The sequence below is a fragment of the Ornithorhynchus anatinus genome, chromosome 5 (genome assembly GCF_004115215.2).
Source record: "Ornithorhynchus anatinus isolate Pmale09 chromosome 5, mOrnAna1.pri.v4, whole genome shotgun sequence".
Lineage (NCBI taxonomy): Eukaryota > Metazoa > Chordata > Mammalia > Monotremata > Ornithorhynchidae > Ornithorhynchus > Ornithorhynchus anatinus.
The window spans coordinates 23016376-23034782 of record NC_041732.1 but is presented as its reverse complement, the minus strand read 5'-3'; the positions used below and the strand labels follow the sequence as shown (position 1 = coordinate 23034782).

Genomic DNA, 18407 nt, shown 5'->3' with positions numbered 1-18407 from the left:
TTTTTCTGGACTCTTTCCTCTTCCCCTCCCAACCCCTGCTGGGCAGGGGTCAGAGCTGGGCTCCAAACCATGCAGGCAATCTGCAGAGGGCAATCTGCAGAAGGGAGAAGGGGAATGAAGTGACCCCACACTATTTTAAGGCTCCCCTAAGCTCCCCAAGTTCCTCTGAGAGTGGCAGTGAGCGTGACTCAGCTCAAGCAGCCACTCGTTTGCATCCAAATGGCTCTCCTGACCTCCTGCCTCCCACAATTTCTGCTCTGGCTATGGAAGAAATCCTGGCTTGGTAGTCGGGAGACCTGGAAAACAGAGTTGCTGATATGAGAAGCCAGATATAGTGGGTGCTCAGTGCCCGGGGAACTCACCCTCCAGAGGAGATTGTGTTACTGGTGCAGGGGACTCCACTGGTGCTGGTTTTCCCACCAATCAGACCATGGCTAGCACTCAAAAGCCCAATTAACCCACCAATCAGATCGTGCTTAGGGAAACCACTCGGAAGAGAGGAATGGAGAGGCAGGGCAGGAAGGCAAATTTTATACCAATGTTTTAGTTGGAAGAATCCAAACACCAAAGGCTTCCTGGAAGCCTGTCATTTGTCATAGGAGTAGCAAATTAGCCAGACTTAAACCTGTTATGCACCTTGAAGGTCACATTAATCAAAACAGCATATTTATTGAGTGTATATACTTGGCAGGAGAGAAATCCTCTTGTTTGGTGACTTCCCTGAAGATAGGTCATTTTGGGTGTGACTTTACCCTTTCTCAAGTGTACAAAGTACTTGAGAGAGAAATGAAATCTAATAGAAATGAAAATAAATTACAGGTAGCAGAAGCAAGAAAGCATAAAGACTTGTCTATAAGTGCTACTTGGAGGGAGGAGTTGGTGAGGGAGAGTTGATTACCCAAGTGCTTAAGTGATGTGAAAATACTTAAATGATAATAGGGGAGAAATATGGTGAAGAGATGAGAAATCAATCCTGGAAGGCTTCCTGGGAGAGATGGAGTTTCCAAGTGGCTTTGAAGATGAGGAGAGAGATGATTGAGTGCGTTAAGCAAATTTTCAGTTGTTTCTGTCTGAAGCAGAGAGAAATGGGCAACCACTGGAGGTTTACTATGATCTCTACACTGATTATTTCCAAATCTACCTCTCCAGCCTTCTCTGCAATCCTGCATTTTCTCCTGTCTTGAGTACATCTCTACTTCAGTGCTCCAAAAGCACCTCAAATTTAACCTGCCCAAAACAGAACTCATCTTCTCACCCAAATCCTGCCCTCCCCTTGACTTTCTCATCACTGTAGACAACATCACTATCCTCCCTGAACGCCCTCCCTCCTCACCTCCGCCAAACTGATTCTCTTTCCCTCTTCAAAACCCTACTTAAAACTCACCTCCTCCAACAGGCGTTCCCAGACTGAGCTCCTCTTCTCCCTCTACTCCCTCTGCCATCCCCCCTTTACCTCTCCGCAGCTAAAGCCTCATTTTCCCCTTTTCCCTCTGCTCCTCCCCCTCTCCCTTCCCATCCCCACAGCACTGTACTCGTCCGCTCAACTGTATATATTTTCGTTACCCTATTTATTTTGTTAATGAATTGTACATCGCCTTGATTCTATTTAGTTGCCATTGTTTTTACGAGATGTTCTTCCCCTTGACGCTGTTTATTCCCATTGTTCTTGTCTGTCCGTCTCCCCCGATTAGACTGTAAGCCCGTCAAACGGCAGGGACTGTCTCTATCTGTTGCCGACTTGTTCATCCCAAGTGCTTAGTACAGTGCTCTGCACATAGTAAGCGCTCAATAAATACTATTTAATGAATGAATGAACAAGCCCATAACTTTGGCATTATCCTTGATTCTTCTCTCTCATTCAACCCATGTATTCCAATCTCTCACCAAATCCTGTTGGTTCTACCTTCATAACATTGCCAATGTCTACTCTTTCTTCTCCACCCAAACTGCTAGCATGCTGATCCAAGCACTAGTCATTTAACCCTTCAACTATTGCATCCAACTCCCTGCCTACCTCCCTGCCTCCTACCTCTCCCCAGTCTCGTCCTTACTTCACTCTGCTAACTGGATCAGTTTTCTAAAAAAAGTTCAGTTCATGTCTCCCCAATCCTCAAAAACCTTCAGAGATTGTCTATCCACATCAGCAACAAACAGAAATTGCATATCATAGGCTTTAAAGAAGTCAATTAGGTCAACCCCACCCTCTTGCCTTACCTCACTGATTTCCTTCTAAAACCCAGCATGCTCATTTTGCTCCTCTATTGCCAACCTATTCTTGGTAACTTGATCTCATCTATCTCACTGGCAACCTTTTGTGTGGTTCCTCCCTCTGGCCTCGAACTCCCTTCCCCTTCATATACGACAGACCACCACTCTCATGTTTAAAGTCGTATTAAGATCACATCTTCTCCAAAAGGCCTTGCACCACCACTCTCATGTTCAAAGTCTTATTAAGATCACATCTTCTCCAAAAGGCCTTCCCCAACTAAGCCCTCAAGTCTCCTACTCACTCTCCCTTCTGCATCAAATGCACACTTGGAGCTCCATGTTTTAAGCACTTGTTAGTCACCCCACCCTCAGCCCCACAGCACTCAGGTAGGACACAGTCCCTGTCCCACATGGGGCACACAGTCCCCATTACCCAGATGAGAAAACTGAGGCACAGAGAAGTGAAGCTTGCCCAAGGTCACACAGCAGCATATAAATGGTAGAGCCGGGCTTAGAACCCACAACCTTCTGACTCCCAGGCCTGTGGTCTATCCACTACACCACGGTGCTTCCCAGCAAAAGCTAACTTCCTCTTGGGAGCTTGAATTAAGAAGAGTCTGCAAAGGCAAGCATTACAATGACACACTTCATCACAGACCCCAAAGGGTGTTTTCCACCTTTTTAATGTGAGAGGTGAAGAACAAAAGCCTAGTCCATTGGAGCAGTTCAATTCAGACAGGAAGAAATCACCAAGGAAAAAGTGATAAAATAAATACACCCAAGAATAAAATTGGTCAATTCACACACACACAGTATCAGCACAAAACATTGAGTTGAATCATTCCAATAAATGCACTACAACTGAGAGTATTTACAGTGGAGCACACAATGCAACAAATTGAGATTAACATAGCATAAAGGTTGAGCATTTTTTGAGCTTCGTTCTTGTTCTTTTTCTGACACCACCTGCCAATTTTCCTTTAAAGAATCCCAAGCAAGTGATGGGAGCTGGGCTGCGTGCTCTACCTAGTCACAGGGGTGAAAGAACTGATGTTCACGTGGACACCGAAGTAGATATTGGGGTCTCTAATGGAAATGAGGTGCTCAGCCTTGTATCAGAAGTGATCTTTAGAAAGGCAAACCATGAGTCCCACATAGGAAAGGTGAATCTCCTTTCTAGTCTCCCCCAGATACAAAAAAAGGTCATCAGCCGCCCTCATATTATAACTGTTGCCTGCACATAAGAGTGTATTCTGCAAACTCCAAATCACTTTATTGAACTACGAACGATAGACACCCAGGATATCACATCACAATTCAATTCCAAAAACACAGCCACTACAGTAAGAATCTTCTACAGCCATCATCATGGGCATGACAAGACCACTCCACAGTTTAAGGGCGAAGCATTAAGAAAAATGTGACTTCCAACCCAAAGGAAGAAATGAACCTTGGGAATTAAAGCCATAAGTACAGTATTCCAAATGTTCAAAAATTACCAACTAGACTCAGACCTATTATCTCCCTAAAGATGGTCCTCCAGGACTTTTATGCTCACTAGTACCTCCTACTTCGTTGAGGTTGGTGGCCCCGAAAGAGGCAGGGAAGCGGTGTACTTTCCTTGCTTACCACCACTGTTCTAAAGGTTGACCACCATTGCTGCTAAAGGCCTGGATGTATTGACTTTGCCCAGGAAGAAAGGGAATGATAAGCATGTGTTGGGGGTAGAAGCAGATCCTGGAGGGTTAAAATCAAGGGCCTGATTGCTCCATGTTTGGCTATTGCTTTTCCCCCTACAGAGCTCACATGGGGAAGAGAAAGAAAATTTATGTACAAAAGAGAGCTCAGGGAGATTGTCTTGAGCAGTTTAGCTCATTTTCCTCTTACAGTCAAATGTACAAAGAGCAAAATCCCCTCCTAAAATCAACCCCAGCCAAAAAAGTCAACCATTTCCTCTATCTAGTCAATCTGATTTTTGAAAAACAAAGCAAGCTGTGTGTAATATTCCCGCTTGAAATATTGCACGATTGTCAAATATATTTTTTATGTTTCAGTAATTACCCACATCTGTTTATATATATAATATATATTAAAATAGAATGTTTCAAAATGGACCAATCCCAGAATATAGTAAATACATTTTAAAATAGTTTATCTACATCCATATACTCTGTGGCTGATGTCTATAATATATAAATGGAATTTCTCTACTAAGTTTCTTCCGTATAGGTCTTCAAATCTATTTTCCAAAACTCAACTTCAAATAAAGAAGCTGTTTCTTCCTCATCATCATCATCATCATCATATATGTACTTGGGCACGTAGCACTGAAAAAGGATCTCTATTTCTCTCTCTCTCTCCTTCACGTCTGACTTTTCATCAGCTTTGTGTGGCATTTAAGGGGGAATCACAGTCCTGGTTCTAGAGCTTCCTATAAAAGCACAAAAGTAACAACTTTTGTGGCCAACTGGCTTTGTGTCAACACAAAATACACCCTGGCATTTCATCTGGTAAAGCACTGGGTTACTGTCTTCTTGGATGCTGACACTTCAACTCTGCTTCCTCCCCAAGTCTCCTTTCTTGATGTTTTGATTATGGAACTCATCATCTTTCCAGTTTGCAAACTGCCCTTCCCCAAGTTTGCACCATCCTTGGGCAGGAAGGGGACTTGTTCCTTTGATCCCATTTTGTTCCCAACATGCTGGCTTATGTGTCAAAAACAGAAGACAACGTGTTCTTTCTAGAATTGTGGATCCCTGCCACCTACCCATCTCTGTCATCTGCTGAGAGAAAATTGTCTGTCGAACTGATCTCACATCACATGCAACAACCACATAGACATTTGTAGGCAAAAGCTGAGGGACTATTTTGACCAAATATATATTAATTTTAACATAGATAGATGTGTGTATATATGTATATGGTACAAAGATAAAGATAGGGAAATAGTTGAAATTACTAAATCAGTGTTTGAAATTCCTGCATACATTCACTCCATCCCTGCATAAAATCCAGGAAGACGATGAGGCTCATTTGAATTATCATCTCCCCTTCCATCTGCAAGTCTGGCTTAGCTTCAATCTTCCATTTCCCTATATAACCTTGGTGGCAATTCTGCTGTTCCTACCAAAACCATATCAGCATATGCATGGCCCTCTATATCTGCTATATAGCAAATGTATTGCTAAATTTGAGCTCTGTTAGTTTGTACTGAAGCAGCAGAAAAATCTCATTATCTACTTTCCCTGTAGACTATAAGATCCTTTGTGGTCAGCGAAATGTGTTTACCAATACTACTGTATTGTACTTTCCCAAGTGCTTCTTACAGTTTTTTGCACGCAGTAAACACTCAATAAAGACCATTGCCTGATGTCAAAGGAGGCTCAAAAGACAGTGAAAAGGGTTTAAAAGTAATGTTTGAGTGGCTTTTTTTTTTTGACATTATCCTGATGAAGAGTGACACTTACCTCTTGAAGTACACCTGTTATTAAAAACAAATGAGAATGTGATCAAGACATTCAGGAGCCTGGGATTCTCCTCAATACCAAATATTGGAAAAATAATTGTCATGCCAATTTGATGGCAATCCACTTTCAGGAGGGGGGTCTGACCTAAACATTGCTCATAGGTTGTGAGGCCTTCAAAGGACAGGTTCTGTGACTAATTCAACCTGTGCAGGCTTTCGCAACGCTTAATAAAAATACTTAATAAATATCATTTCTACTAGTACTGCTACTACTACTATTAGTGCCTAGAGAATAGCAATGGGCTTTAAGAAGCTAAGAGGAAAAACATCTGAATTTGTGTTTTATTTTTAATGAGCGTTTTTTTGTGACAATGAATGAAATTGACCCCTCTTAGGAAAATCACATTTCTGACTCTAGGATGCCACCTTCTGACATTCTGTGGAGAATCTCCTTTCTCATTTCTGCTCCTATCCCTATGAGATGCAATCGGTTAATTTATTTCTTCCAACATATGTTAGCCATTTTTGAATAGGTAGAAACAATGGTATTCGAGTGCTTACTATGTGCAAGGTACTGTACTATGTGCTTGGGAAAGTACAGCAGAGTTGATAGACCCTTTCCCTGCCCCCAGTGAACTTACAATCTAGCTTTACTCACGTAAAAACTCCACGATAAAAGTGACTCCTTTCACCCTGTACTTTGGGAGTAATACACACTTGCAAATGAACACCAGCTTGCAGGCCTAGCTGGAAATAAATCTGGCATACTGGCCAGGAATGACTTCTGGGAGTGGTGGAATCATTTTGGGTTTGCCTATCCTTGCCATTTTCCATCCAAGAATCTCCAAGCGACAAATAAGCAAGAATTAGTCAGGACACACAGTAGTTCTGGTGCCAATGTGGAGATGAGAAAAATGGAACCTGACCCAAACTCCCCTGAGACAGGTTCTTTTACTACACTCCTTGTTCTGACTCCTGGTTCTCTCCAGCCCGCTTTCTCTGTTCCCATTTGGATGGGATCATTCTGAGCCCCAGATGCCACCCCTGACAGGGCAGTGAGAAAAAAGTATGAGGATTGAAGCCCCAGATAATTAGAAAAAAAGCAAAAATAGAGGACAATTTAGAGTTTCAATTGCTCTTTCAAGGACTCTTATGTAGCCACATGAACATTCACTAGAATCTGAAACTAGATTAACTGCCCCCTCAGTCCTCTTCCCTACAAAAGCTGAGAAAGGTTTGGATTTCAGCCCTGTTATCAAGATCCTCATGTCTGTGGGACTGATGGGACAGGCAGAGAGACAGATGAGAGCCAATCTTCTCTGCTCCTAAACTTGCAGAGAATGAACCCTCACAGGGGAGGGAATTGAGGGTGATGGATTTAAAGTCAATTGAACAGGGTTCAGAGGAACTATTCATTGATTTTGGTCTTCTAGAACAAATGACCTATTTGTTAATGTTGAGGCCCTCTTCTATCCCCTGAAAAAGTGAAGGTTGAACTAAAGTATGGGCTTACAGAAGAGTAGAAAATCGCATACACATGCACACACAAATGCTCACATTCATTCATATACTTGCTAACACACAAACACATTCATTCCTTCATTCAGTCATATTTATTGAGCATATGCTGTGTGAAAAATACTGTACTAAGTGGTTGGAAGAGTACAACAGTAGACATGTTACCTGCCCACAGCAAACATTCTCATACGCATGTTCACACACACAGATACACGTAAGTACACACCCAATACATCTACATTCTTAGATACACCCGCAAATGCACACCCACTCACCCTGAAGGAGGAGACTCGGCTCTCGGGATGCCCATGACTGCAAAACTTTGAATGTTATTAAAGAAGACTTAATCCCTGCAGAAGCAGGGACCCTCCACATGTATCAGACATTTGTCTGCTTCAGGTGAAGAATTCTGGAGGGAAAATGGGAATGGAAGAAGGAATTTTTTCCCACGAATGGTCCCTATGACCCGTTGCTAAGCCCACAGGACCTAGGGCAGGGAAGTGGTGCTTTTTTTTAATTTTCCAAAGCCCGTCCATCTCCTTGGTCTTCTTTTATCCTCATCTCACTCTGAGAGGTAGGGAGGGGCAGGTATTTCTATCCTTATTTTACAGTATGGGAAGCTGAGGCACAGAGAGGTTCAGGAACTTTTCCAAGGTCACCCAGCAGATGAGAGGCAGAGCTGATCTTAAGCCCATCTTTTTCTGCACTGCTTCTTTCACTCATTGGTTTCAGGAAATGAATGGTATTACAAGGTGACAGGATCCATTTACTGAGAACACCTTTCAAGTCCCTGCCTGCTCCTGAATTAATTTCATTATCTGTCATATGGGAAATCCTGTGTATCAGTTTGATCATCAAAAATTGGTTCTGTATCTTTCAGACGTTTATAATAATAATGATGATGATACTTGTTAAGCCTTTACTGTGTGCCAAGCACTCTTCTATGTGCTGGGGTAGCTACAAGTTAATCAGGTTGGACTCACCCCCTGTCCCACATGGGGATCACAGTCTAAGTAGGAGGGAGTAGGATTTAATTCCCATTTTACAGATGGTGTAACTGAGGCACAGAGAAGTTAAGTGACTTGCCCAGGGTCACACAGCAGACATGTGGCAGAGCCAGGATTAGGTCCCAGGTCCTATGACTCCCAGGCCCACACTCTTTCCACTAGATCATGCTGCTTTATGGCTGAAAAAGCAGGGAATATAACAGTTTTTCCTTCAGAGAAGTGAAATCGATGGTGATTGTCTCAGGAGGTCTGCTGGTCATGCCCCCAGAAGCTGTCCCATTGGGTATCCATCATTGCTGAGCAGAGATCCCTGACTTCCTCCATCTCGGGGGCAGCTTTCAAGATGACGATCCCTGAAAACCAGCTCTCCATCTTAGAGCAGCATAAGCGATAGCTGTGATGGGAACTACCCTTCCATGGTTAGTTGAGTGGTTAAGGAGCAATAGAGAAGGGATTATGATATCCATAAATTGAGACAATAGAGCTTGGAAGTTATAAATAACTGTGGTATGTGTTAAGCGCTTACTATATGCCAAGCACCGTATTAAGCACTAGGGTAGAGATGAGGTCAAGAGATCCCAAATGAAGCTCACAGTCCAAGTAGGAAGGAGAACAAGCATTGATTATCCATTTTGCAAATGAAGGAGATGGGTTGTAAAGCCCACCCAAAGTCACTCTTGTCACTGGCATTACAAATTCATCAATTCTATTCCCCACAAGAAAACTCACAATCATAATAGATAAGTGGAAACCCACAGTGACTCTTTCTGTCCCTCTCCTAAGTGGTGAGCAGATGCAGCCTTTCTGTAAAGATGAATATTGAGCAGAATGAAGATATCCTGAGCTTCCAGAATAGCCCAGCTGTAGTGGCCTTATAAGGTTAAACAATTACTTCATACTCCAAAAGCAGTGGGATGGTTCTGTCGATGTCCAGCTTTGGAATCTCTATATTACTTACGGAACCTACAATCCCTGGCCACACACGTTAACCCTTTTTGCAACGGCAGTGCCGTAACCTTGAAGTTCCTAGGCAGACATATCACGGGGAGAAGATGAGATTCCAGATGCTTAAGAAAGCAGCGATATGACACCATTCTCTTCCAGCTAGAACACAGTGCCAATGGGGAGGAGGGGTCCCCATAGATGGAGTCAGAGCCAGGAGTGTCGAGACAATCATTTGGAAGCATGGAGAAGCAGGGAGGAGGTAAATCAGGAGAGAAGTCCAGGAGTAATCTCAGAAGCTAAAAGTCTGTCTCTCCAGTAAAGCGTTCTGAATGTCAAATCAGATGTAAGTGTGTATTTCCATTTAAGTACGGTCCTCCTATTGGTGAGCACAAGTTCTTCAGTAGTCAGTGACCACACTGTGACTCAAGGGCAGAAGTGTTTGGCCATGATTCTCAATGTAGTAATAGCAATGTAGCCATTCATTCACAGCTACCCTTTCCAATGCTGATTCAGTACAGATAGCCACATTTAAGCTTCCTCTGATGCTCAGGATACAGCTTTCTCAGCACACAAAACAGAGGCAATGTTACAAAAGACCTCTGTTCTCTGTCCCTTCCCCCTGAGAGACAGTCAGGTGCCAAGGAGCCTATATCGCTTTGTATCCGGTTGAATGATGAAGCCGGCGTCTCATCCTTGGGTCCCATCTTGAGGATGTTGCATTTGGATTTCCAAGTTGATCCTTAGAGGATATAAACTTAATTATAACACCTGCCCAGAGAAGAGGGCCTGGGTTAAATGGGCCAGGACGAGGGAATTTTCTGAGCATGTCCTCTGTTAACAAGTTAAATGGCTATAAGAAACTGTGTTTACATTTTCTTCTATCTGACCCAAATCTACTTAGACCCCAAACATAAATTCCCTCTGTCATATGGCTAAAATGCTGGTAATTATATTCAGATACCATATCCTAAATAGTAAACCCCCCCAAACCCCTATTTACACTGATTCATATATACAAATCTGGATTGCAGAATGCCCATCGCTTTGATTTCTTTTTAACTAGGTAGAACGCTTGAGAGGGATTTTCTAAACTCCATGCAGGTGGTAAATCTCTTGGCTTGAGTGCAAGAATAATAGATATCAACAGGGCTTGCTCCAGACCCTGGGGATTACTTTGAGGCATTTTGCCAGCTACTACTCTGATTTTTAAATGAAGCAACTATGTTGAGTTTTTGAAGAGAGCCACCCACTGAAATGCAAATGGTGGCACTAACCCTCAACCAAGTCAGTTTCTGCACTTTTCTTGTCCTGACACAGTCAAGTGAAGGAGCAAGACACTTAGGTCAATAGGCTGAAGTTGCTTGGGAATAAAAAGATAAGGTTGCATCTCTTCCAAAGGGAGGAGATCTCTCATTCAGCAGCTTTCACATTTTGGTCAGGTTTCTGCCAATTCTATGTGGATACAGGAGGGGAGAGTAAGCCCTTACTCCTCTTCAAATAAATGGACAATGAAAGCAGAGAGCCAGGCTTGTGGCTCCTCTGGGTGGTCATTCGCTTCGCAGAATTAATCATCCCACCAGATCTGAAAGTTTTGACCGTGAAAACTGAACCTAAATTAGGGGCCTCAATTTATCATTCCATCTCCCCCTCACTCCCCCACCATTACTGAGGCCTCCGCTGGGGAGTGATCTGTATCCATTGTGGGGAAGGAAGGGTACGATTGTCCAAAGCATGGCTCGTGAGTGGTTTGCATCTTTCTCTCGGGGTCTCACATCAGGACTTGCTCCCGAGTCTCCGGCAGGCGCAGGGCAATCAAGCCTCCTCCGACCAAGGCGGAGGAGGCCAGGAGGATGGGAACCACTTTGGTTATCCCAACAAAAGAGGCAAAGATGGAGTTCCCCAAGATGGCGCCAAACTTGCAGAGGCCATTGAGAATGCCAAAGGCAGTCGCCCTGTAGGGAAAGAGGAGAAAAAGGGTGATTATGGAGAGGAGTAGCCCAGAGGAAGCCCATGACATAAAGTAGGGACATATCGGGTCAGCGGCATGGCTTAGTTGAAAGAGCATGGGTCTGGGAGTCTAATCCTGGTTCCATCAGTTCCCTGCTCTGTGACCTTGGGCAAGTCACTTAACTGATCCCTGCTTCAGTTTCCTTAAATGTAAAATGGGGACTAGGGCTGTGAGTAGCCTGTGTGACAGAGACTGGATCGACCTGATGATCTTGTTCTTACCTCAGCACTTAGAATAATGCTCATCACACAGTAAGTGCTTAAAAAATACTATAATCATCAGATCAAGGTCAGTGAAATGGACACTTACAGGAGGGAAGCAGCATGGCCTAGTGGCTAGAACATGGGCCTGGGGGTCAGAGGGACCTAGGTTCTAATCCTGCCTCTGTCATTTGTCTGCTGTGTGACCTTGGGCAAGTCACTTCAGTTCACTGTGCCTCAATTACCCCGTAAAATGGGGATTAAAACTCGCCCTATGGGACAGAGATTGCATCCAAACTAATTAACTTGTATGTACTCTAGTGTTTAGAAAAGGGCTTAACACATAGTAAGTGCTTAAGAAATACCACCATTTTTAATATTATTATTCTTTCCAATACTCAAGCAACAAAAGGCCTGGGAAAGTCAACTAGTGCTAAAGCCAAAATGCCCAGGGAAATGGTCACCTTTTGTTGGTTGGATACAGCTCCACGGTGATCACGTCCAGAGCGTTCCAGGCCGCGATGCTGGTCCCACAGAAGAGACACTGCCAGCCAATCATCGCCGACTCACTATTGCCGAAGAACAGGAAGAAGCAGCACACGGCGGATATCAGCATCGAGCCGCCTGCAAGGGGAGACAGAAGGAAACCACAGCAAGAGTTAGCATCCTGGACTGAAACAAGGTAGATTCTCGGTAATAATAACAATAATAGTATTTGTTAAGCACTTACTTATGTGTCATCTTCCCTCCCAAACCCTGTCCTCTCCTTGACTTTCCCATCACTGTGGACGGCACTACCATCCTTCCCACCTCACAACCCCGCAACCTTGGTGTCATCCTTGACTCTGCTCTCTCATTCATCCAACGCATTCAATCCGTCACCAAAACCTGGCGGTCTCACCTTCACAAAATTGCCAAGATCCACCCTTTCCTCTCCATCCAAACTGCTACCTTGCTGGTACAATCTCTGATTATATCCCGACTGGATTATTGCATCAGCCTCCTCTCTGATCTCCCATCCTCCTGACTCTCCCCGCTTCAGTCTATACTTCACTCCGCTGCCCGGATAATCTTTCTACAGAAATGCTCTGAGCATGTCATTCCCCTCTTCAAAAACCTCCAGTGGTTGTCAATCAAGCTTCACACGAAACAAAAACTCATCACTGTTGGCTTCAAAGCTCTCCATCACCTTGCCCCCTCCTACCTCACCTCCCTTCTCTCCTTCTACAGCCCACCCTCCACACTCCGTTCCTCTGCCGCTAACCTCCTCGCTGTGCCTCATTCTCACCTGTCCCACCGTTGACCCCTGGCCCACCTCCTACAGCTGATCTGGACCCTCCTTCCTCACGTCCATCAAACTCTCTCCCCATCTTCAAAGCCCTACTGAGAGCTCACCTCCTCCAGGAGGCCTTCCCAGACTGAACCCTCCTTTTCCCTCTGCCCCTCCTCTCGTCCCCATTGTTCCTACTCCCTCCCTCTGCTCTACCCCTTTCTCCTCCCCACAGCACTTGTGCATATTGGAATATATTATTTATTACTCTATTTTATTAATGATGTGTATATATCTATGATTCTATTTATCTATTTTGAAGATATTGAGGCCTGACTCCTTGTTGTTTTGTTTTGCTGTCTGTCTCCCCCTTTTAGACTGTGAGCCCATTGATGAGCAGGAATTGTCTCTATCTGTTGCCGAATTGTACATTCAAAGTGCTTAGTACAGTGTTCTGCACACAGTAAGTGCTCAATAAATATGACTGAATGAATGAATCAGGTTAAGATAATCAGGTTGGACACAGTCCCTGTCCCACATGGGACTCACAGTCTTAATCCCCATTTTACAGATGTGGTAACTGAGGCACAGAGACGTGAAGTGACTAGGGACTTGCCTAAGGTCACCCAGCAGACAGGTGGCAGAGCAGGGATTAGAAACCAGGTCCTCTGACTCCCAGTCCTGTTCTCTATCCACTACGGTAGAGGAACCTCAATATTTTGAGGAAGAGCCCTCTCCTCTCCCCAAATGTTGAGCCTCAAAAGGTTTGTTGACTTAGTTTGGTAAAGTAATAATCATCATCATCATCATGATTTTGGTTAATAATTATGGTATTAATTAAGCACTTATTATGTTCCAGACTCTGTTCTGAGTGTTGGAGTAGATAAAAGGTTGGACACCTTCTCCAAACTCAACCTGAAGAACCGCAAGTTTTAAAGAGGTCTGGCACTCCCAGGGAGCTGAGCCACCCCTCAAATGTATCTCATGGACCTGGAGCCGTTCCAACTCACCAATCATCTTTATCCTTCCAATTTTGTCCATGAGCAGAGCTGAAATGATATTGCCCGGCAAGACAGACAGACTGCCCAAAAAACTGACCAGGTAGATCAGAAAGTCATTGTCTTCCTCAAAGTCCAGGTGACAACCTTCCTTCTGCTCCAAAAAGGTGGTGTTGATGAACCTGCAGTTGATGAATTTATGTTTGTAGAGATCTGGGAAGGAAAAACACAAAGGGTGAAGGGGAATGGTCAGAGTAGGGTGAGATGAGTTTGAAATATATGATGCCTCTTTCTGCTATGAGAGATGTTCCTGCTTTCGGAAATTGTTTCTTCTGAAATTTATAGTTCCCCAGTGGTTGTTTGACCAACTCAAGAGGAAATGAGTTAAGAAGGAGTGTGTCCTAGTAAAAGGGTACAGGCCTGGGAATCAGAAGACTGTTCTAAGCACTGAGGCAGAGACAAGATTAACAGGTCAACCCAATCCCTGTCCCACAGAATGCTCACAGCCTTACCCAGGCCATTTTACAGTTGAGGGAACTGGGGCAGTTCCACCACTTGTGTGATCTTGGGCAAATCACTTAACTTTCATGGGCCTCAGTTAACCTCATCTGTAAAACAGGTTTAGACTGTGAGCCTCATTTGGGATACGGACTGTGTCCAACCTACGCCAACACTTGGGACAGTGCTTGGCACATAGTAAGCACTTAACAAATACTATATCCCAGCTCCGCCGCTTGCCAGCTGTGTGACTTTGGGCAAGTCACTTCACTTCTCTGTGCCTCAGTTACCTCATTTGTAAAATGGGGATTAAAACTGTGAGCCCCACGTGGGACAACCTGATCACCTTGTATCCCCCAGCGCTTAGAACAGTGTTTTGCACATAGTAAGCGCTTGATAAGTACCAACATTATTATTAAAAATAATAATGAAATTATGAAAAATGTATTCCTGATCATTCATTCAATAGTATTTATTGAGCACTTACTTTGTGCAGAGCACTGTACTAAGCGCTTGGAATGTACAATTCGGCTACCTACATCAGGAAATCCAAACAGGCTACATTACCAACTTAGACAATCTGTATATTTGAATTCCTCATCAAAAATGTAGACAGGGAACATGTCTATATATATACACCTTCCCTAGCTAAGTGGAGGTGAGCACAGTTTCTTCAATATTTTCCATAAAGATAGGGCATCTGATCTCACTCATCTCCCATCCACCCCTACATCCAGGAATAAAGAAACTTTAAAAATAAAGATGAAAATATCCCCTCCAAATGGGTTCTTTGTTCATCCATAACAGAATGCAAGCTGCAAGAAGGATGGGAACATATCTTTTTTACTCTCATGTTAGTACATAGAATTTTAAATTTTTTATGGTATTTGTTAAGTGCTTACTATGTATCAGGTACTTTACTAAGCACTGGGGGAGATACAAGCTAATTGGGTTGGAAAAATTCCATGTCCTGCATGGGGTGCACAGTGTTCATCTCCATTTTATAGGTGAGGTAACTGAGGCACAGAGAAGTTAAGTAATTTCCCCAAGTTCACATAGCAGATAAATTGCATAGCCAGGTGATGATGATACTAACAGTAATAATCCTAATAATACTTGTTAAGCACTTATAATGTGACTAGCATTGTTCTAAGCATTGGGGTGGACACAAGATAATCAGGTTGGGCGCAGTCTCTGTTCCTCATGGGGCTCACAGCTCCACAGTAAATTTTAATCCCCATTTTACAGATGAGGAAACTGAGGCACAGAGAAGTTCAGTGACTTGCCCCAGGTAACACAGCAGACCAGTGGAAGAGCTGAGATTAGAATCCATTTCCTCTGATTCCCAGACCAGATGATAATGGTCATCTGACATCCCCAGCCCTCACCAATACCATAGTGGTAATATGTACCACTATGCTACTAGAGAAGCAGCGTGGCTTAGTAGCAAAAGCACGGGGTTAGGAGTCAGAGGACATGGGTTCTAATCCTGTCTCAGCCACTTGTCTTCTGTGTGACCTTGGCAAACCACTTCACTTCTCTGTGCCTCAGTTCCCTCAGCTGCAAAATGGGGATTAAGCCTATGAGCTACACGTGGAATAACCTGATTACCTTGTATCTAGTCCAGTACTTGGCACATAGTAAATGCTTAACAAATACCATCATTATTATTATTACTATTATTATTATGTCCTATGGTGCTACACTTATTCAAGTTTCTGTTCTCAGATAGATACCTCCTCCTACCTGTGCATATCTGTTGTGGGTCTTTTTTTTGTCCTGTTCAAATCTGACATTCCTCTTACCTGTGTTATAGAAGAGAGTCGATTCAATGGTGCAGTTTTTGAAAAAAGTCTCAGTGGATGTCACATCTTCGAAATAGCATTCCTCAAAGACAGAGTCCTCGAAAATCACATCTTTGAATTTCATCTTAGAGAACCTGTAGAAAAGGCATCATCCCAGAGTGGTACTCAATTATACTGAGTCTTGCAGGGGAAATAGAGGTTTGGTTGCTGACCAACCAGAGAGAAAATACAGGTAGATAGAAGTCCTGGGTTAATAAATGATAGTTGAATACTTTCTTCCTCATGATTCTTAATTTAGCCTGTTCCCAAAAGTTTCTGTTACCCATCCTTGCAAATAATTTAAAATCTGCCATCCTTACAAAAGTATCACGAGTCACTTTGATGTACAGGGAACTTTATATTTTCCAGACCTCACTCTGCAGCCTGGGTTCTGCACTTTGTGGTGAAAATAGGGACTAAACGTACTCTTTTTTGGAAAGATCATCAGCTGAGAATGCTGTATTCAACAAATCTGGGAACCACGTGAAAGTGCATCAAAATGACATCATATTATTATTATTTGATAAGCACTTACTATGTGCCAAGCACTGTACTAAACACTGGGGGTAGATACAAGATATTCAGATTGGACACATTCCCTGTCACACATGGAGCTTTACAGGCTAAATTGGAAGGGGTAGGATTTAATCCCCATTTTACAGATGAGGAAACTGAGGCACAGATGTTAGGTGACTTGCCCAAGGTCACACAGTGCACAGGTGATAGAGCTAGGATTAGAACACAGGTCATCTGCCTTCCAGGTCTGTGCTCTTTCCACTAAACCATGCTGCTACCTGATATGATACTGGAATATTTCCCTGGATGGTCACATTTTTAGGTCAGCTGGTACATTTAAGAAGGTCTCCACCAAGCTCAGATTCATGTCCCTCCATACCATACGAATCACTTCTCAACCTAATTATATCACTACGACTACTTACTATGTGCCACTGTTCTAAGCCCTGGGGTAAAAACAATCAGGTCAGACAGAGTCTCTGTCTCACCTGTGTATCACGCTCTAAGCAGTAGGGAGAACAAAAATTTCATTCCCAATTTAGATGAGGAAACTGAAGCAGAGAGAAGTTAAATGACTTGACCAAGGTCACACAGCAGGAAAGTGGTATAGCTGGAATTAGAATCCTGTTCTCCTAACTCCCAATCCTGAGATGTTTCCATGCTCAATGACACATTGTCTTTCAAGCCCCAACCTACCCACTATGGTCCTTTGTGCCCCACACAGCCAAAAGAGTAGTTAAGGAGCCACATGGCCTAGTGGAAAGAGCATAGGCCTGGGAGTCAGAAGATCTGGGTTCTAATCCTGACTCTGCCACATGCCTGCTATGTGACCTTGGGGGTCACTTAACTTCTCTGTGCCTCAATTACCTCATCTATAATGGAATCCAATTCCTGTTCTCCCTCCTACTTAGACTGTGACCCCTAAGTGGGACAGGGACTGTATCGGACCTGATTATTTTGTGTCTTCCCCAGGGCTGAGAACAGTGCTTAACACTTAGTAAGCACTTAACAATTACCACAATTATTATTATTATGAAAGGGTCTGTCCAGAGTCTCCAAGTCTTGATTTAAAGTGTGCTTCAGAAGCCATAAATCTTATAAACATTCTACTCAGAAAAATTAGCCACACTATAGGCCAAAAGTTATTTCTCCATTTTCAGCCCCTTAGATTTATATTGCATGGGTCCCGATCACAGCCAGGTAGATGGGTCCCGATCACAGCCAGGTAGATTATGCTGAAGGTCACACCCAGAGTCCTTTCCCTACCATCTGCTTTCTTAAAGTCCTTCTCTAACATAGGACTAGAGCAGGCTTCAGGCATTTGGAGACATTTTCATGCAGGGCCGCAGAGAAATGAAACCATAAATCATAGGAGGAAGTAATGTTCACAGCTCAGACGCAGTTGCACAGAGAGCATTTTTAAAATCTCACGATTTGGAGAGGAGATGGAAATAGAGCGAAGAAGATGAAAGGATACAGTGTGCATTTTTGAGTCTTCAGGCATTTGGCAAACGAGTTCATCGCCCACACCTCATTTGTACATTGTGCCTATCCAAGAATCATCTAAAAGGGCACTGAGGCTCTTGGGAAAATCTACAACTGGCGCTTTCAGGGAAGATGCCAGGAGCAATCTTTCTTCAGGGATCAGTTTGGTTTCCCTCACCAAAATGCCAGCTGAAACTGAAGCTGCACGGACTAATGGAACGAGCACGGGCCTGAGAGTGGAGGACCTGGGTTATAAACTTTGCCCCGCCACTTGCTTGCTGTGTGACTTTGGGCAAGTCATTTCACCTCTCCATGCCTCAATTACCTCATCTGTTAAATGGGAATTAATAATAATGATAATAATAATTGTGGTATTTGTTAAGTGCTTACTATGTTGTTCTAGGCACTGTACTAAGCACTGGGGTGGATAAAAGCAAATCATTT

General features: G+C 43.5%; 1 protein-coding gene across 2 annotated transcripts in view; it reads right to left on the bottom strand.

The window, feature by feature from the left end:
* Positions 1–8768: 8768 nt before the first annotated feature.
* The window catches only part of SV2B (synaptic vesicle glycoprotein 2B), a 156230-nt gene continuing 146591 nt past the window's right edge, over positions 8769–18407 (bottom strand). For both annotated transcript variants that reach the window (XM_016227892.3, XM_001508186.6), the window contains 4 exons: positions 15924–16057; positions 13633–13833; positions 11817–11976; positions 8769–11096 (listed from right to left, as the gene is read on the bottom strand). In XM_016227892.3, the coding sequence (XP_016083378.1) occupies positions 10913–11096; positions 11817–11976; positions 13633–13833; positions 15924–16057 (679 nt within the window). In that variant the 3' untranslated portion in view covers positions 8769–10912. The remainder of the gene's footprint in view (positions 11097–11816; positions 11977–13632; positions 13834–15923; positions 16058–18407) is intronic.